Below are 21890 nucleotides of genomic sequence, written 5' to 3'. Positions count from 1 at the left end.
TATATACTAAAATAATTATTGTAAATATTTAAATTGCAGTAACTTGTATAATTAAGTTTCAAATAAAAATATGATTTTCTATTGTTAATTCAAATAAAGTTTACAATAAACTTTCTTTCTAAATGTGAAATAACATTCATTTGGGGACAATTAATGGAAACCATGACACTGCATTTGCTTCTATTTTGTTGCCATCATGTAGTTACAAAACTGAAGCGAATACCTAAAAAGGGGGGGAAATGGAGACTGGAGAAGACTCAGCAATTAAAAGCACTGGTTTCTCTTGCAGAGAACCTGGGCTTAGTTCCATGGTAGCACACAGACCCATTGTAGCTGTAGTTCCAAGGAATCCTCTAGTGCCCTCTTCTGGTCCCCAAGGACACCAGCCATACATGTAGTATAGACATAGATTCTGTCAAAACATGTTATTAACAATAGTGGTGCTTTAATTTTCAGAGGTGCCTTAACAGCCTTATTTTTATGTGTGAAAGTAAACCAATATAAAGAAAAACATAATTTGGAAACTGTCAAATTGTGGGACTATAAAGGTGCTATACAAATTGCTGAAAGCTGGGAAGCCCTGTACAAGACTTACACATGATCCCAGAGTACTTCAATATTCTGGAACCCCTTATAATTTCATAGCAGTATGAGGTCTTCTGACCTTCAAGCTCACATTTCAGATAGCTTTCTGAACAGCACGACATAGGAATACTATAGTTTAAGCTGAGTTCCAAATCCCTCATAGGCTAGTTTGCCTTCCTACTTAACATGAAAACTGGTGGCACCATTGAGACAGCCACCCCAGCAGGTAGAAGTTAGCCTTCACAGTGTTCTTCCTCTGTATCACCCTCCCGACTCAATCTTCCCATATTACACATCTTAGTCACACTGAATCAACTTCTCACTGGCAGAAACATTAATTTGCTCAAAAAGGATCCCTGTGTCCTTTACATATTTTAGTTAACCAGTCAATAGGAGGCATTTACCCTGATCTAATGATTTTGGCAATAACGTTTACTCAAGACTACCCTACCTACCTCTAGGTGTGATTCATAGTGAAAAGTTAGTGGTCTCTTTTGATGTACCATTCATTACTTTCATGCTCTAAGGTCTTAACACGTCTTTTTCATTATAGCATTGATGTTTTCTAGTAGAGCTGTGCCCGCAAGCTCCTCAGCACTTCTCTAGCCCCTGTAGTTCCGTGGCTTAATGTGAGATCCTACTAAAGAGCTCAGAAGCCATTGAAGATAATTCATATGAAGCAATAATCTGTTGTTAAAGCAAAAAAAAAAAATTGAATTCCACCTGTCACTGGGGATATAAATAGTAACATCTTGCCCTCTGTTATGTAGATTCAAAGAAGTATATTGAATTCAGCATACTGGCCAACCCATGCCAAATTTATTAAGTGGCAACTACTTTTAGTCATACAACTATACACATTTTTTCTTTTTTTATATTAGAACCTGAGAGAATAAACTCAAGGTATTTAACTCAAAATTAACACTGCGGAATGATCATGGGAGAGAAGTTAAGCTTAGGCTAAAAAAACAAACAAAAAACCCCTTTCTATTGTTAGTACAAGGTTAAGTCCTAAAAGCGTTATGAATTAAAGATGAATAAACAGCCCAAATCAAAAGAGCTCAAGTATTACATTGCAGTTACTGTGTATTAGGACACATGTATCAGCAATAATGTACGAACAGAACATTTTAACAACTGTATTGTCTTAGTTTCAAATGCATTGCCATTTTTAAGAATACTGTTGTGGTAATTTGGTGTTTTATACCTAATCTAGCTGGGAGAAGTTGAGATTTATAAAATAGGCTAAGCTGAGACTACGTAACTTCTAAATCCTCACCTTAAAATTTCATAAAAATGCTAATATCCATCAATAACTTTTCTTGCTATAAGATTATGTTCCATGCTCATGAAAAAAGGCAGAAAATCCAACATGAAGACTCTTACAGCAATACAGTTCAGTTCAGTTGTGAATGAACACAAAACAGCCATTTACTAGCTCTGTCAAGAATTAGTTATTTGTAGCTAGTGCTAGTATCAAAAGTCTATCATTTTGGATAAATGCAGTTCTGTTAGGCCACAGAGGAGGGCTTTGCAGCCAGTCCTGAAGATACCTCATAAAACAGAATCAGATGAATGGGGAAGAGGTCCCCCCCCCATCAGTGGACTTGGAAAGGGGCACGGTGGAGATGAGGGAGGGAGGGAGGGAGGGAGTGGGAGGGAATGAGGGAACGGGACATGGCTGGGATACAGAGTTAATAAAATGTAACTGATAAGAAAAAAATAAAATTAAAAAAAAAAAAGATGTGGAAGGAAAGAATTCATAGATACTACAGATAAAAACAAACAACAACCAAAGTTACCATGTGATCTAACCATCCCATTACTGTGTATTTATCAAAGGAAATAAAATAAGAGGAAAGATCTGTATTTTCTTGTACACTGCCTATGACTCACCATAGCCAAAATGTAAAATCAATCTATCAATGCAATGAATTAAAAAATGTGGACTATAAAAAAAAAAGAATTAGTTATTTGCAGCTAGTGCTAGTATCAAAAGTCTATCATTTTGTATAAATGTACTTTGAAGGCCAGAAACGAGGGGTCCCTAATGTAAACTTAACTTAGATGTGTAACATAAACCATTTAGTTTCAGAAATGCTAGACTAAATGTGTAATGAAAAGCCAAATTTCTGGTAACATGTTCTTTGATCCATTTCTTAATAATTGACGTATTGTAATCTATCTATCTATATTGTTTGAGCTAAAAATGTTGACAAGTGATTCTGGAAAGCTATTAACTAGGTGTCACTAAGTGTTGTTTTAATAAAACACACAAGCTGTACATAACACATACGTATAATGCCAGAAACCAGAAGCTGAGGTGGGAGGATTTTTGCAAGTTGAAGATCAACCAGGACTACATAATGACTGCTGCCGAGTGTGGTGGTTGAATAGGTATGGCCCCCACAGACTCATGTGTGAGAATGGCCCAAAGGGAGTGATACTATTAGGTGGTGTGGTCTTGACGGAGGAAGTGTGTCACTGTGGAGGTGGGCTTTGAGGTTTCAAATGCTCAAGTTAGGCCTAGTGTGGTCATCTCTTGCTGCTACTTGAGGATAAAAATAAATATAGAACTCTTCAGCTCCTTATCCAGCACCGTGTCTGCCTGCAGGCAGCCATGCTTCTCTCCATGAGGATAATGGACTAAGTACGCCATCCCCAGTTAAGTGTTTTCCATTGTGAGTTGCTGTGGTCATGGTATCTCTTCACAGCAATGAACCCTAGGACACTGGGCTAGCCAAGGTTACATAGCAGGATCCTGTCTCAAAACACTAAAATCTTAAAAGTTTAAAATTCACTGTGATTAAATGTATAACACTCCCTCTTAAATATTTAAAATCTATTAACATTTCAGTTTCTTAAAGCTACCTGTGGAAAGTATAGTAACATAATCACAATTTTATATTAAAGATGGGTGAAAGAATGTTGTCAAGATTACTGCTGCCTAGTGGAACATAAAATAAATAGGCAGTGAAGCATATATTTAACCTCTTCCCTACCAGTAAGTAGGTCAGCAGATCTCAACCTGGGGTCAAATGATCCTTTCACAGAGGCTGCATCTCAGATAGCCTGCATTTCAAATATTTACATTATAATTCATAAAAGTAGTAAAACTGTATCTATGAAGTAGCAACAAAAATAATTTTATGGTTAGAAATTACTATAACATGAGGAACTATATTAAAAGGGCAGCATTAGGAAAGCTGAGAACCACTGGTAGGTCAAAGTTAAAGCATTTCATAGTTTTCATTCTATTGTTAATATAAATTAAAAGAAAAAAAAAGAGCAAAACTCCTGCTTTAAGCGAATCATTTATTAGGTTGAGTTTTCAGAACTTTTATGAAAGTGTCTTTTGGAATTTCAATGTTGCCAATCTTCCTCAGCTTTTTTTTCCCTTCTGCTTGTCTCTTCAAAAGTTTCATTTTTCGGGTAATATCACCACCATACTGAAAAATAAGAAATCTAAATTGGTTTAAAGGAAATGATTACATAATTTTACCAAGAAAACACCACAACCATAACCATATCATTATGATCCACAGGTCTTCATTTGACACCCTCTTCATAATTATTTATTTATGATAAACATTTTGCATAGTTATAGCCTACTACAGAGACTCTCAGAAGCAGACCTATGCCAGAAACTGTATTAGGCCCTTAGAAAAAGCACTTTGTTTTTACAATAATGGAGATTTTTTCACTTAAAAAAAAATAGCACTTCAAAAATCAACATAGCAAGGTAAATTTCTATTCCAACTGTAATCACTATAAATCTTTCACTATGTAAAAAATTATGGAAGCTATAAGTTCTTTTTTAGATGGTATTACGTAAGAAAAGAGAAATGAAAAGCTTTTAAAAATGTAGTAAAAGTGAAGATTCTAATATGGTTAAGCAGAAATTTACTCATTTAAAATGAGACTTGAAGATGAAATACATGGTGCATGAAAACTAAAATAGAAACCAATTACTTTATAACATCATTGATCTTAAAATCATTAAATATAAAAAAGTAGAAAAATATAGCTAGATACATACGCATTTTGCCAAAACATTTTTTCTATAGGCTTTCACACTGTAAAAGAAGAAATTTTGTTTAGATTCAAAATATTATACATTTTAAAAGTATGGTTTCTATGCATAACTTATTAATAAAATATTTTAGTGATGGTGTTATTTAAACAAAATTGTTTTATGTAATTAGCTCAAATATTTTTATATTTACTTTTATATATTCAGTGTAAGATACACACACAAAAAATCATTTTAATGTCACCATGTACTTTTGATCATTGCTTGTGGTATACATGACTAAAAATGTGAGGATTTATGACATTAATAAAAAAAATACATAATTCCAAGATCAACCTAGAAATACTATGGAATAGCAATTTTTGAAAAATTAAATCATCACATTCTCACCTAATTGCAAATGGAGAATGACTATTAAGGATTTATTACTACATTTAGGGTCTCATAAAATCATTCTCAAGACAAACTATTGTTCATATATCCAACCATCAATTATATTACTATATTATCATGATATTTCCAGATCATCACTAGTTTTGAAAAGGTATCTCATTTTAAGGGATTCTTTTAATATTGTTAGTTTATTTTGTTCTTCTTAATGTATTTTCACTACAATTTATGTGAACATGACCATGTGCTTATTACTGTTCTACTCTAGGATGGTCCCTGGTAGTCTCCCTAACCTCTGGATTTCTGCGGACACCGAATAACTGAAACAAAATAACATACAAAGTGAAATTATGCTCATAATGGCAATACATATAATATAATCCATATAAAAATGGTACTTAATAGAACTGACACATTAGGTTTAGAGGTATAACTAAATAGCCATTCCCAATTTGTCACAACTAGTGAGATATTTCTAACATTCAAGGTCTTAAGATCCCTAAAGCCTGGGCAAGGGAAGTGCTACTGGAGACTACACTTGCTCCTTTTTATCAACAAAGCTAGTGTCTTTCAGATACTAACCTATTGTCCACATCCACTATAAACCACGAGAGGGACTTATGTAGACAACAAAACCTAATATGATATTTACAATCTTTTCTCATTTAATGCTTCAGAGAAAAAATTTTATTACTACCTTTAGATTATGTTCCTATCACAACCTAACTCAAAAAATAATCCACTGAATGGAAGGAACTTTACAGAAATCCCTCAACCTAGAAACTCAATGGAAATGAGCAGAAATTCCTAAGCCTTCAGAAGTTATATCAACTATAAGTAGTATTACTCGGTGTGAGTAATGCAAAGTACATGACATCAGTGGAAGAATCAGAGCCCTCGGCTAGTTCATGCTCTGCAAGAAATAAATCATAAGGCAAGATTAAGCTAAAAGTTTGGTCTGTTTTCTGGGTATATTGTTCCTAAAGGCAGCCTCAGACGAAAATGAATTTCAACTCACGTTTCTCTTGCAATTACTTTGCTTCCAATAGCAGCTTGAACTGCTATCTCAAACAGCTGTCTGGGAAGAGAATCCTTTAGACGTTCACATATGTTTTTGCCAACAGTGTATGCTTTCTCTCTGAGACAGAAAAAATACAGCTATCCTAAATACAAATATTTTAAATTATATTAATAGTTCATGTGCAGTAATTAACAATAAGGCTCAAATAGAACTCAACACTTTTTTTTTGTTTTAATCTATATTATGACTTAAAATTGCATGGATATGGCATAGTATCAAGCCTATCAGTGTGTGAACATGTACACTTACTTTTCATTATAATAAATGATTTTCATGAATATGAAAATCTTTTTGTTCTCAATCCTAAAACCAACATTATAAAGTTAAAAATATTTTCTTGTACTTTAACAGTAGAATTATTTCCATGACAGCACTCCTTTGGCTATAATTCTATATTTAATAATAGGGAAAGTGGTATAAAAGCATAAGGAAAAGTAAGTAGACTAAAACCTATTTTAATTACGTTTCAAAGTTTTAAATTAAAAAGTCTTATCTGCTCCAGTAAAAGTGAGGAATCATTTAACTACAGAAAACATCCAGAGTGATTATGTTCAGTTTCTAGTCTACTTACGTATGTACCACAGTACACAACTCTTCCACGATATTTCCATTCAGTAGAATATCCATTTTTACAAGTTCTGCAGTCTGGTAACCTGCATCTTCATAATCAAAACTAATGAGGACAACAGAACATTGAAAAGCATGATATTATCAGATTATACTCAAGGTTTTTCCTAAACCCTCATTACCTGCCCTCCCTTGAAGAAAAATGATTAAATTATTATCATACATAAAGTTTTATTCAATGAATATGTATGTCCGCAGTAAAGAACCAAATGCATCAACCTTCTTTCATAGAATTAGGGTCCTAAGTACAGGAAATAAATAAGAATGAAAAGGAACTGGTTATGGTAAACTAAGAAAAGCAGTCACTGAAAACAAATGTCAGCACCTTTCTAATGTTGACAGCAGCTGGTGGATCATTATGAGTTTTTTGTTACCAATGACAACACATTCATATAATGCACTGATAAGCTGCAATTAAGAAAGACAGTTGGGTTTCCTACACAGATATGCAGGTTGCGCATTACGAGTTTTTGTGAATGAGCTAATATATGTAGCACCTAATACATATGGAGTACTGGAGGAAATCTTAGCCAGCCATGAACAAGCACTTAGATTAGTTGCTATCATCAGTGTAGTCAAAGCTAACTCATAAAGCACTGCAACAAAACAGACTGCCAGAAGGCAGTAAAAGAGGCTTCATGCTTTTTAACAATGGCTGGGCTTCATGTACTCCCTTAAGATACACAGATTTTTATTAGATAGACCACAGACTCCTGGAGGACTCAGTTCTTGACGACAGCATTGGTAAATGCAGTGTATCATTTCTCATACTCGATATTTGCATCATTGTTCAAAGTTGATGCTCCAGGGATCAAATAACATACACATATATTTTTTGTCATTCAGTTACAGATGCTTTTTGAAATTATGACCAACTCTTAAGACACAGGGATATATAACTCTTAATGAAGACGGAGCTTCCTTTTTTAGAGATTAACCATCTCGTAAGTTATAGAATTTTTCCTGCTATGCATAAATGTCAAGTACTGTGTCGTATCTGTAATGTACCAAGTTTCCTAACCTCGTATGAGTTCAGTTGTCTTCAAGAGCTGAAATTACTAAAAGGAGAAATATTGAGATGCTTGTGAGATACTTCTTACCATTATTTTCTCACCTTGCATATCCAGATGATAAAGACTTCAAAGAGTCATAAAAATCCACCACAATTTCATTCAAAGGGAAAAGATATTTCAGCATAACTCTATTTTCATCAATAAAAATCATGTTTTTCTGAACTGCTCTTCGTGCCTAAAGAAGGAAATAGTTTGATAATTCATACAAATACAGATGCAAATATATTAATATTGTAATTTCCAAACTATAAATTCTATAAACAAAAGTCAACAATGTTATTTAATAGTTTATCAAAAATTTATAAGCACATGAGTTTTAATACAGGAAGAAACAATACTTTGTATTTCAGATATGTTAGTTTTAAACTAAAGCTGTTTATCTCACAGTTCTATTTTTAAAATCACATTATATTCACTTTCGAGTACATAAACAGACTAAATCATACTGGAAGTCCCTTTGAGATAAGTACATAACATTTTTTCATTCCTTTGACCAAATACTGATACTCAGTCTTAAACCTGGTGTGTAAGATCAAGACGGTGTATCAGTGTAAATTTCTCAGCAGAAGGAATCTTATGACGCACAAGCTGACAAGCCCTACCAGAGGACTGAAACCCACTTTGTGTTTGTACCTGGCACAGAGCCATCATTTTCCCAGTGTATTCAGTCGGTGTAATAATGGTGCCCAAAACAACCGGTTCCAAATATTCTGCTACTTTTGACTTATCAGGGAACTGTGCAGGGTTGATGATAGTGATTTCTTTTTCTTTATGTTCCTAAAAATGAGAAAAGGGAACAGCATATAAAAAGAAACACTAATATAACTATGTTTCTTAAAGGTTTGCTTTTAACACAGTACATTTTAGAACATAGTTATTGAACTTACTGCGAATAACAAAGTAGCAGCAACAATAACAAAACACCTAAAGATTACACTATTACTTAATACATTTCTTTTAAAAACAAGAATAATGATCTACCAATTATCACCTTTTAACATTAAAATGTTAAAATACTAAATACACTGATGTATTTTATTAAAATTTATTTATATATGCATTTATTAAAATTTACAAAACACACCATGAACCATCTAGAAAAAAAATATGACAAAATGCTACATTTAACTTGACCTTTTAGGGTATTATAATTAGCATATAAAACCCAGTTTATGTTCAAGGAGGCAGTGGTTTAAATGAATAAATCGCCAGTTAAATGGAATATAGTACTACTTCTATCACTAACTTAATTGTCCTAGTAAGGGGAACAGGGGCTGTCTCTGACATGAACTCAGTGGCTAGCTCTTTAATGCCTTCTCCAGATCGGGAAGCAGACTTCCCAGTCCGCAGAGGAAGACGATGCAGCCAGTCCTGATGAGAGCTGATAGGCTAGGGTCAGATGGAAGGGAAGTAGGACCTCCCCTATCTGTGGACTTGGAGAGGGGCACAGGAGGAAATGAGGGAGGAAGGGTGAGATTGGGAGGAGAGGGAGGGACTACAGCTGGGATACAAAGTGAATAAACCATAATTAATATAAAAAAATAAAAAAGAATGAATAACATCAATTATTTATGATCAAAATTATCTTTGAAATTCTGCATGGAATGTCCAATGGTCCTCTCATTTACTAATTCTTTTTACTGTCAGTATAAGACTAATTTTGATAATGAAAAGATCAAGCTAAGAACAATGATACATGAATTAGTTTTAAAAGGTAACATTTTTATTACTAATAATCACACATTACTCATTTTTTGGCTGTGTTTCAATAATATTTTATTTATAAGAGCAGGAGGTAAGTCTAAGGGCCATAACTGCTAATCATGCTATATAGAAGGTGGGAAAACTATCTGTTCAAGGCAAGATAACCCTGATTTCAGATTATTCTTAATAGTGATTCACTTACAAATAAAACTCTTCTGTCATTCTTAGTATAGAACATGTACACCTTATTAAATTTTCCCTTTTAGGCTGATATAAAACAGAAGAATTATGGCACCTTTATTAATTTTGCAGATGAAAGAACAGCTTTGTATGGAACAGTAGGAGTTGTCAAAATAACAGAAGCATTATATTCTTGCTCTAGTCGCTGATTGAAAACTTCCATGTGCAGAAGTCCAAGAAATCCCAACCTGGGGAAAAGGGGAAGAAAACCCTTCAAATGGATGTCTGACTGAGCTGTTTCCTGTTGTAAACACATTGCTACCTTCTAGGATAGGGGGAAATCAAGAATCATTCCAGCAATTTCCATCTCTTGTATAATTTTATAACATAAAAACCAAATCTTCCGTGAATCTATTTTAAACTACCCCAAAAAACATGAACCCACTTGAGAAATGAGCAAACATGAAGAGATTTATTTATTTACTCATATAAACTTATCTTTAGGACCTGGGAAGATGGCTGAGAGGGTTAGTGCTCACTGTACAAGCATGAGGGCCCAAATTTGGATCCTCAGCACTCACATGAAAAAGCCAGGAGGTAGAGAATCCAACTGTGAGCCCAGGGTTGGGAGGACACAGCAAGGGGCCAGGGTGAACTCCAGGGCAGTGACAGATGCAATCTCAAAACTAACATGGGGACTCAAGTTGATCTCAGCCCCTCAACCATGCATACATGCACACACATGCATGTATACAAATACACAAAAAGAGTATGTCCAGAGGCAGGTGGATCTCTGGAAGTTTGAGGCTAGCCTGGTCTACAGAGCTAATTCCAAGACAGCCAGGGCTACACATCAAGACCCCGTCTCAAACCCCCACCTCCCCAAAAGAAATATTACACCTGATCTTCGGAAGCATTCAGGAGCAACACATCCAATCAGAACTTTGAACACTTCCAATTAAAATGTGACTGTGATGTGACTGTACCTTACCTCCAGCCAGCACCCAGGGCCAGACTACTATCCCGATGCACTGTCACACTGGAGTCATTTAAGGTCAGTTTTTCTATCGCACTCTTCAGGTTATTATATTCAGACTGGTCTATGGGGTACATTCCTGGGGATACAAGCATAATATGAAGTGCTGTCATGTTCAAAATTAACCATTTGGAATCTATATTACTTTTCTTTGATTGGTTGCAAGGTATCTTGGAATCCATTAGCTTTAATGAATATAAAGTTGTGTTCACACACCAAAGGGTGGTTTTATGCTTTTGGAGAAACACAATCAGAAAAAAAAAAAAAAATAAAAAGCCAAGAGAATTAAGTCTACTCACAATTTAGGCAAATTATGTTTATTTCAAAAAACAAAAGCACAAAATATTCCACCACTGTAATTAGCAGATGGGAAATAGCACCAAAAATGAAAAAAAAACAAAAAACAAAAAACAAAAAAAAAACACTGGATTTAGTTTCTGGACTAATTATTAAAGTAAATGTAAATTTGGCTTTTAGAAATTTACTGCTTAAAATAAAGGGAGCTACTGTTTACTCCTCAGACTCTCTTCATCTCCTGCTTATGAAGTGTATGCTTTACAAATCTTCTGAAATCCAAGTAACGGACTTTGTGTAAGATGGCAGTAATAAAGTTTGTGATCTCTGATGAGGGGACTATGAGGAGAAACTGAGGGCTAGATTCCCAGGTTAGAGTAACCAGGTGACCCTCGATCAAGCCTTCATTATTTTAAATGTCTGGAATACTCACAGTAATTAATACATGTTCTGACTTTACACATACTAAAGGCTACATGGCTGTCCACTGATCAACTGGAGCACAGCGAAATTAAAGAAAAACTCAACTAAAAGGAGGGAATTAGTTAATTCTGAGAACCGTAATTAAAACATCTGAATTTAAAAAAAAATCAAATATATTCAACCACCTTCTCAGAGAAATAAGAAAATTCATGTTACTAAAAGCTACATATTCACTTAAATCCTAAATGACCTCTCATAAAATGTCACCATGTATATGAAGTTGTAAATTGATACATAGAAATACCACATACTTCTACATAAGCAAATGAAGTGTCATCAAAACAGATCTTTAAGAATGTATATAATCTTCTAGTACATTTTATTTCACCACAAAACCAAACTTTTAATTAAAAAATATTTGGGCCCCTGGTCTTGAATGTGTGAGCTCCTCACCTGCAAATACCATTGGTTTCGCTGATTTAAACCCAGGCAAGGGCTCCACTGGATGATTATGTAAAAATAATGTATCTCCTATTTGTGCTTCAGTGACATCTTTCATCCCAGCAATCAGAAAGCCCACCTGTCCTGCATATCTAAATAAAATCAGTATATGCAAACATTTACTGCTTTTCTGTTGTTAAGTGCATACTCATAGTTCTATCTCCCTAGGAAACTCACATACTTCCCAAACAAGTAGGCACCACGTACCAATTTTCAACCTCTAAAGCTCAGCAGGAAAACAGTACCATGTCTCACCCATTGCCCACAATTTCTACACAGACCTAAACCTGTCTTTGTGATTCTGCCCACCTTTTGCAAATTAAACACCAGCTTTTGACATACAGTGTAAAACTATTATCACTAGAGAAAAATTCAGAAGACTGTCATGTCTATTATTATGTTAAAGGTTCATTAGCAAGGAAAAAAAGATAAAATTTTAACCAAACAGAAAAACTTAAATAACAAGTCTATCATATCTCTGACTTTCACACGAAAAGAAAAGACTCCAAGAATTCAGTTGCAGCTTAGTTTTAAAAAACAAAAATTAAAAAAACCTTCATAGTAACAAACTCATTCGCATTGTTTGTTGCAGCAGAGGAGCCTTCAATGCAGAAGCAGTAATTTTCAATGTTATTGCTCTAAACATATATACACACATTGTAAATACATACTATAATACATGAACTTGAAAGACTCCACTAAAATTAAAATGAACAGACTCAACATGTGATGATTCACAGGAGGCCTTTGAGTTTGTATACAACATGAAACTGTACAATATGAACCATGTACACAAAATATTCACCACCTTAATTTTCAGAGACGACCTGAGAAACATAACTGAAGCACAGGTGTCATGTCTTCTTAGTACTTGTAAAGTCACTAAGCAGCTGTTTCACAGCTATCTCAGATGTTTTCCTTAATCCCACTCCCCTGCAAATTTTAATTAATCTACGTTTAACCACAGTGAGGATAAGAAGAGTTTATTTTGTTTTTTTGAAATACCTTATATTGCAAAATTTAGTCATGATGAGATTAAATGTAAAAGGAAAAAAATTCATTGACTAGTAGTTGAGGAGCCCTAATATTTAATTGTTCCATCAAATACATTAAACAAGACCAAGTCTACACTAGATCACTAAGTTATTTCTAATTAATAAAACTTGATCATTTTATATCCATTAAACTACCTACTATTCACACACGAGATCCTTTTAACCAAGTATCTGAATATATAGTTGCAATATATCATTAGTTTCCTTAATTCTACATTGTGATTATCCTGAACACACTAGGAGGAGAAATACATAAATTTATTGGAAATATTATAACATTACTTACAATTTATGAGTTGGCTGCTCGTTTGGATTCAAAATGCCTACTTCATTTACTTCATATGATTTTTTAGTGTGTACAGATACAATTTTATCTCCCTTGGAAACCACTCCATCAAATAGTGCTATGTTGGCTATCACACCTTTGTACTGGTCGAAGGTGGAATCAAATACCAATGCCCTCAGTGGGTTTTCACGATGTACTTTTGGACTATTATAAAAGATAAAATTAAGTCCATATAAGAAAATGACAATATTTTCAACTCAAGAAGTATGTTTAGTTGATTTTAATTTTGTAAGATAATTACTCAAAGGTGAAAGCAAAAAGGCCTTTCTATAAATATATTAAATTCAACCATCAGTTTTAAATTTTGAAATTTATGCTTGTATGCTCATTACAAAGCAAAGACCAACTGCAAATGTACTTAAGGCTCTGTACTACAGTTATCAAAGATTGCCATCATCCTTGCTTTTTTCCTATTTTACTATATTGAACAAGACATTTTTGCATTATTAAAAGCAAAAATTTACTTCAACCTATGGCAAGATCATTTGCCATACTCAGTCGATTAAAATGATAGAACAAGATGATGGCTTATTAATCTAAACTACTAAATTATAGATAGCTATAAAGTATTAATTTATTAAACTCTAAATTACAATTTGGATGATTAAAATTTATAAAAACGTTACCTATTAAACCTTTAAACTCTAAGTCTAATTTAAACTATTGAACATGAGTGTCTATAGTATAACAACAGAATGCTTACGGAGGTATTCTTTCAATGACTGCCTGAAGCACACTTTCAACGTTTGTCCCAATTTTCGCAGAAATCTGAAAGTATGCAGAAACAAAAGCACTGAGATTTGAGGCTACACTCCTGGGACCTCATCATTTATGATCAGGAGGAAGAATTCTCTTATTCATTTCTTTAAACACAGGAAAAGGAAATGATAAGGATTTCTTCCCATCGTAAGGTGTCAGTGGCAATATGGTTCTAGGATTAAAGTATAAGACTATTCTAAGTGTTCAGTAAGCAATGGAATAAGAATCAAAAGTCTTGATGAGGAAAAATGCCTTTTAATGGAATGCATCAGTCTAACACATACCTATCAAGTCTAAAAATAACTGTTCTTCAAAGACGAAATTTCTACACAAAGTGACTTGTAAGAAGTAATACTAAGGACTGAGAGATGGCGCAGCGGTTGAGAGCACTTGCTGCCTTTTAAGAGTTTACCAGTAGTCCAGCACCCACGGCAGGCGGCTCGTTCCTTATGTAACTGCAGTTACAGTGGGATCCAACTCCTGCACCTGGCCACCCTGGGCACCTGTACCACAGGGCGCAGAGCCTTGTGCTGGCACACACACGTACACATAAGCTTAAATCAAGTAAACACATCCTTTAGGAAAAAAAAAAAGAATGCTACATTGAGTTTCAAAAGGCTTTGTTTTAGTCCTGACACAGGCTAAATCTGTGATCCTAGCAAGTGATAAAATATTTAATCCTTAGTTCATTTAAAAGTAATACAGCAACCATCTGTAAATTCTCACAACATAAAGGAAGTTTTCTCATCTGAATCTAATGAACTAATTATAAAAGAACACTCTAAAACTACAAAAAAAATGCTAAACGTGCAAAGTAATCAAACCCCATTAATTTCAGTTAGGTCAATCACCTGAGATTTTCTAAACAACAATCAACAGTTGTGCTGGCTAGTTCTCTGTCAACTTGACACAGACCAGAGTCAGTTGAGAGATGAAACCTCAACTGAGAAAAACGCATCCATAAGATCAGGCTGTACACATGACTAGACAGCACTTTCTTAATTAGTGTTTAATGTGGGAAGGCTCAGCCCATGGTGGGGGGGGTGTGCCACCCCTGGGCTGGTGGTCCCAAGTTCTGTAAGAAAGCAAACTAAGCGAGCCATGAGGGGCAAGCAGGTAAGCAGCACGCTCCCCCCTCCATGGCCTCTACACTAGCTCTTGCCTCCAGGTCCCTGCCCTGACTTCCTTCACTGACGCTTGTGTGTAAGTATATCAAATAAACCGTTTCCTCCCCAAGTGGCTTTGGTTATGGTGTTTCATCACAGCAACAGAACAACTAAGACCTTAGAAAAGGCCTTTACCTTAATACATTCATCACCAGGGATATCAAACACTGTTTCAATCTGCTTTTCAACCCTTTCAGGATCAGCATTCTTCAGATCTATCTTTAAAAAAAATTACTGAGTGAGCATAGCAAAATTAAAATTAGTCCATAATGATAATGTCTGGAGATGAAAGAAGTCTTTGTGATTTAACCTAACTGATGTCTCCATGACTTTTTCAAAAGAATATATAAAATAATCTATATATCAACATGATTTAAACAAGCATGGCTACTGAAAAACTAAATTCAAGCAATAAAACAGACAAAAATATGTAAGCAGGATAGTTTATCAATGAACATCATGAGAACAGATGGTTACAGCTGTTTCCTATGGGCACTCTTATTATTTTACAGTTAGCACCGATATCAAGAAATGAATTCAATTCAGTAACTCAATTCAGTCCAAAATTTTAAATCAAGATTCTTAACGTTACAGGATTGGACAGCCTTGTAAGGGTTAAGTTAGCTTCGACCTATGTCATGGTCTGCACTGATTCTTAGGTCTAAGCCCCTTTTCTCCAGAGTGGTGTGACTGGCAGCTCTTTGTTTACCTTTACCTTGTACCTCTTTACTACAGAAATGGCACGTGTGGTTCAGGTGAACCTTTCCAACTTTCTGCAAGGCATATTTGACCTGCCGTTTCATCACATGAAATTCAGGGGTAAATCACACTGATAACCTGAATGAACAGTAACTACAGATCCTTCGTATTATATGTGTATGCATATATATATATTATATATATATATATAATATATATTAAATATATATCCCTTACATAAAAACACTATACTTCACAATTAACACTAGATATAGGTAAAATAATTAATGGCACTGGCATCTCTTACCTTGTTTATGACTGGAATTACTGACAATTGTGCTTCAAAGGCAAGAAAGAAGTTTGCTACAGTTTGAGCTTGAATACCCTTGATGCACCAAGACAAGAGAGAACAAGGTGAATCTTTTGACAGTACATTACCACAAAATTACTAACTCAATACATACCATTTATCATCATCAAACTGAGATTTTAAATCGTGCCAAAACCCTGCCATCTACTTAGTAGAGCCATGTGCTGCAGGCGACTGAGACATAGGCCTTTCCTTCTCCTTTCTTAGAGTGGTTTTGCCCCACCCCGCCAGCCCCACCTGCAAGCATTGCTGTTATTATGTTCTGCTGCCTTGCTCCAAGTCAAAAGCAATGAGGCCAAGGAGCCATGAACTTCGACCTTCAAAACTGTGAGCCAAAACAGACTTGCCTTTACAGTTATTTCACATATTTCCATACAGTGAAAGAAATCTAAATCACACCACCTCCTACTTTTCTGTACCATTCATATTTTAGGATTGAAAACCAGTATTACCACTGGTAAAGAAACAGCCAAACTACGCAGGATGAGTCAACACCTCAATTTACCAACATTAAAGTATATTATTTAAAGTAGCACAGCAAATCTGTTATTCTGATGCAAAAATTCTATTTCCAAAATCCATTTTAAGCAGAACTTTACGAAACAGCCTACTGAGCACGTCAGATCATATATGAGAGATCTCACCTCATTTGCATCAACCACCAGTAAAACACCTTGGCAAGCAGAAAGTGACCTGGATACCTCATAACTAAAATCAACGTGGCCCTAAAAAGCAAGACATAGGTACCTGTAAGTATTAGCTTTATTTTTTAAAGGAATAAGCATAGCCAATTTACTGATATGATTAAAAAAAGAAAAGAAAAAAAGAAAACCTATAAGATGTGAGGTTTTTGTGAAAATATTTGAAAGAAGTTACACTTGTTCAAAAACGAGAAAATAAAAACCAGAAGTGTGTGTGCAAAATCCAGCTCCAAAATGAACATATTTAGTTTGCAATATTAACAAGATTAACTTTTGCAGTTTTTGCAGAGTCACCATGACGCTTACTGGTGTGTCGATGAGATTCAAAAGGTACTTCTTTCCTTCAAAGCTGTAAAACAGAGACGCTGTCTGTGCCTTCACAGTGATTCCTCTTTCTCGTTCCACTTGTAATTTATCAAGAACCTGCTTATTTTTCTTTGTCTTATCAATCGTTCCTAGAAATAGAAGAACTTATTGTTTTCTCTGGGTTTTAAAACAAAACTCTACCATTAACAGAAAACATTAAAGATATAATGCCAAAACATAAGGCACCACGGTAAAACTAAATGCCCAATAATTCCAGGTAATCATAAGCAGGTGATATAAAATAAAAATACCTGTTAGTTCCAGGAGCCTGTCAGCTAAAGTACTTTTGCCATGGTCCACGTGTGCAATGATACAGAAATTTCTAGTATCTTCAACGGGAAATCTAGACATGTCAGGTTTCTCCTGAGAAGAGAAGGAAATGTCGCAGCTACAGGGACAAAATCTGCCTTAACATAGTACAAATCAAAGAAAAGTCTTTCAAACTACGAACAATTTTATTTACTGAACTTTTTTGCCCCCCCCATTAAAGATGTATGACTAAGCCTAACTAGAAAGAAAAAATTACAAGAGACCTAACAAATATGTCAGTTTTATAAGCAAAGCTAAAACCCCTTACTTAATACTTCCATCACATTAAACCAATCAAAATTTACTTTCATGGATAGAGTCTGAGAAGGCCTTCTCAAAAAACAAACAAACAACAGAAGTCTTCGAAATCTCTTATGTAGTGAGACACATCACAAACTGATGGAAACTTGCATTCAAGCCAAATAGTCTGGAGTGTGTGTGAAGCGAGGCTTGGGATTTTACCCCCAGCTGGTATTTCATCTTTGGGAATGAAACTGTAATGACTATATTTGTTTTAGCTTTCTATTAGTTACTCTGCAAAAAGGCAGATAAAGGTACAGAACAAGTCTTCAAACAACCATAAAAGCTTCACTGTAGTCTCCCTCGCGACCCTTTCCCGACTCCCGTATTCAGGTCAAAGTTCTACAGAACCGCATGCCTTTTAAAAACCCTGAATTGTGACAGGTCAAATCCACTTTTCTAACCACAAAGCAGCTACATGCTGGAGCCACGCCCTTGCATGACGTTCAAAAGTTCCTCGTCTTTGCATCCTAAAAACCTCTAAGTCTGATTACTATGTCAGCCGGCAAAGAAGTGGCAGAACTGGATGCAAATCAATCTATCTGCCCAAGGAGCGTAACTAAAACTTCCAGAAAAATCGATGCTATAAAGGAGCAGCTTCTCGGGGGAGTTTCAGAAACCACCAGCCCAAAGCCGAGGAGCTAAGGGCAACTCAGGCCACGCCGACAGGGTCCAGGGTGGAAGGGCTCGCCCACCAAGCTCGCACGGAAGCCCAGCGCCCTCCCCGGGTGAGCCGGTCACCTTGAGCTCGGCCGCGCTGAAGGCCCTGCAGGCAGCCCGGAGCTCCCAAGCCGCCGCGTGCCGGGGGCAGGGAGGCAGCGAGCGCGCGGCCCCAGCGGCCCAGGCTGCGAGAGCCCGCCCGGCGAGCGCCCACATGCCGCGGCGGCTCAGGCACCAGTCTGCCACGGAGACGCCATCTCCAGGGCCGCGTTTCCGCCCCAGCCCGAGGCGTGCGCCGGGACTGACGCAAGTACAGCGCGCCGCCCTCGTGTCGCGCCACTTGTGACGTCATGGCGTCAACGCAGAGGTCGAAAGGTTGGTTCGGGCCTAGGTTTTGGCCTGTGGAGAGGGCTCAGTGGCTGCCTCTGTCTAGGCTACTACAGCTGGGGGTAGGGTGTCCTGTCAGTCCCCGCGCTTACTCGGGAGATTACATACGTTGGAAAATGCCCTGGGCCCACTCCCAGCATGCAGTGTGCATGCGGCTCCTCACAAGGATTCCACTTAGCTCTAAAGTGCACTGTAAAATAAAATTGGTATTTAATATCTATTTATATAATTATTAATTATGATTAATTATTGAATTAATAATATAATATAATAAATTAGTGATTAATTTAATATTAATGCTGGTTATTAATTCATTGGCAGTTACTCCTTAACCCACTATTATATAAATAAAAGGTACAGAATGCTGTTAAGTTTTTGATAAGGCTTAATTGTCTGTCAGATTTGTAGCATTCCACACCAACATCAAATGGTCCAGTAGGCTCTGATTCCAGGGCTTCTCTTGTTTTTGACACAAAACTTTTCAATGTTCCTCCTGCAAACCAGTTTTAAAAGCTTAAGAGCCATGGGACCAGGTTGATGACAACAGCACCCCATTTTGTTTTTATTTGTTTGGTTTGGGTTGGTTTTTTTTTTTTTGGCACCAAATTTTGTATACTTTTATTGCTAGAGCTTTAAGGGATACATGGGATGAAAGATGACATCAAGAACAGGAGACAAGGGATGGAGAGACAGCTCAGTGGTTAAGAACACAAATTGTTCTTCCAAAGGACTCACTTTCAATTCCCAGAACCCACATGGCAACACACAATTGTCTTTGGTCCAACTCCAAGTGATTTGACACCCTCCCACAGACAATGCAGGCAAAACACCAATGCACTTAAAATAAAAATAAATTGTTGTAAGTGATGATTAATATTTACTATTGGTTTATCTTTTATTAAAGCTGCTGTTAATCCAAAACAGCTGTATATCCAAATCATCACACAGAGACTGGGTTTATTTAGTTAACCTAGAACACAATTGTGGGCAATAGTTACTCCATCCTAAACCTCCAAGCCCTCATAGTTTCCTAACATTTAGATTCACCAATTATACTTGTTTTTTGTGAAATCTTAGGTCTGGTTCATTCTCCACGTCATTCCAAGACCTCTGCTCCTGCCTCTGCTCTCCCAGCCTCTGCCCTCTCTCCTCCTCTGCCTTCCACCTTCCTGTACTCTGTTCCCTCTCTTCCTGCTTCCTTTCCATTGCTCAACATTGTGGCTGGTTGCTTTATTTTGGCATCTTTACACAAAGTTGAGACAGGTGATGCTTAGAATAAGTATCACAGCGCAAAACCAGAGAGTGGAGCAGAGAAATCAGCATTTGAATGAACAAGGGTAAGGTGTATACATTCCAAAAGAACATTATACCAACAATAAATCATTAAAAAAATAACCAGAGACAATTTGTTACATTTTGTCCGAAGTCAGTAAATAGAAGATGAATAGAAGATTCACCTGTCTTCCTTTTTTTATGCCTTTTATTTTATTCTGGTACCCAATTCCTGAAGATTCAGGGTTTGTCTTCCCTTATCATTCAAATCTTTTTGTAAACATTCTCATAGACATGCCTAGATATATGGTTTTTTAGGTGATTCCAAACCCAACCAACTTGACAATAAATATTAACAGTCTCTCTCTGTCACACACACACACAGAATATCCAGATATAGTCACATTTTGAGGTACAGGACATTCGCCGTTCAACTTATTGGTAGTGGGGAAGTGACAAAATTCAGTCTATAATTAATGGAATTATGTGGACAATAATATAATCAATACATATAAAGTCTGTATCAAGATATTTGACATCCTGAAACATCTTTAGCTCTAGTATGCCATGAAAGTATGTTTGCAATAGTCATTTACAACTATCTACACAATTTTATAAAGTATCCATGCAATGTTGAAAGTATTTAACATTGCTAATATTCAGTTATGATGTTGACATCATGTGTCTATAATCTAACTAAAGCCTAAAATTTACTATTAGCCTGATTTTTAAAATCCTTCTATGAATACTTTTAAACATTTTTTTTCAAAATTTGAGCATAAATTGAAGGCTTATGAGTGCTTTTATGTAGTAAAATTCACAGTGCTTTGAAAAGAGTAACAGAAAACGACTAGTGACCTATGGTCTTTTACTGTGTGCACACCTTGTACACACACACACACGTGTGCACGCGCACACACACACACACACACACAACTTAATAAAAGTGAATTAATAATGGATATTAATGGATGCTAGGTCCAAACAGTTCTGAGATGAGTCCAGTTGTGATTCCAGACAAGGACGCACTCTTCCTTGGGGTAATTAGCCCAACAAATTTACCACAGAAAGGTCTTTGAAAAACAGAGTGGCATACCTTCAAAGGACAGTGACAGAGGGTTGTGTTACCTCAAGTGTGTTCCAAAGAACACTTGAGTTTACATACAGTGGGTTTATATAAAGTGGAGTGCCCATAAAGTGGGTTTAAGAAATTTGGCTCAAGGTAGTAATCAATTTCTATTAGTGGTTTGAGAAGCAGCTTAGTGTCCGGGAATGTTCAACAGGAATGGAGACAGCTGGTGTGGTCAGAGGGTGATCAGCATGACCTGTGTCTTGCAGTCAGGGTCAAAAAATTGTGAGGGGACCTGGCAGGCTCTATTATGTGGACTCTATCTACTAAGCCCATCTCAATGCTTGCCTCTGCACATTAGTTTAGTCTTGTGTTGATGTCTATAAAAATAAACATTAGCATTAGTAGAAAGAGTGTTTTCCCCTCTAATTCAGGAAGAAAGCATCAGTTTTCATAGCTAATGAATAATACTATTTTTTTTTAAGTGAGGATCTGAACCTCCTA

At 36.0% G+C, this 21890-nt stretch overlaps 2 protein-coding genes across 2 annotated transcripts in view; one reads left to right on the top strand and one right to left on the bottom strand.

Annotated features, from left to right (window-relative positions):
* Positions 1–3886: 3886 nt before the first annotated feature.
* Guf1 (GTP binding elongation factor GUF1) lies at positions 3887–18874 on the bottom strand. The gene is made up of 17 exons (XM_060380716.1): positions 18740–18874; positions 17641–17752; positions 17330–17478; positions 16967–17047; positions 16260–16337; positions 15389–15472; positions 14032–14096; positions 13269–13472; positions 11880–12019; positions 10665–10788; positions 9789–9921; positions 8423–8566; positions 7831–7964; positions 6661–6762; positions 6027–6146; positions 4625–4661; positions 3887–4034 (listed from the first exon to the last, which is right to left on the bottom strand). The coding sequence occupies exons 1-17, from the start codon at positions 18872–18874 to the stop codon at positions 3897–3899; spliced, it is 1980 nt and encodes a 659-aa protein (XP_060236699.1). The 3' UTR covers positions 3887–3896.
* Positions 18875–18897: 23 nt separating this feature from the next.
* Positions 18898–21890, top strand: part of Yipf7 (Yip1 domain family member 7) — a 33607-nt gene continuing 30614 nt past the window's right edge. The window contains exon 1 of the mRNA XM_060380717.1: positions 18898–19033. The gene's annotated coding sequence lies outside the window, so the exon portion shown is untranslated. The remainder of the gene's footprint in view (positions 19034–21890) is intronic.

Source organism: Meriones unguiculatus, chromosome 3 (genome assembly GCF_030254825.1).
Source record: "Meriones unguiculatus strain TT.TT164.6M chromosome 3, Bangor_MerUng_6.1, whole genome shotgun sequence".
NCBI lineage: Eukaryota > Metazoa > Chordata > Mammalia > Rodentia > Muridae > Meriones > Meriones unguiculatus.
The sequence above is the reverse complement of the archived record's forward strand: the minus strand, read 5'-3'. Positions and strand labels throughout refer to the sequence as shown.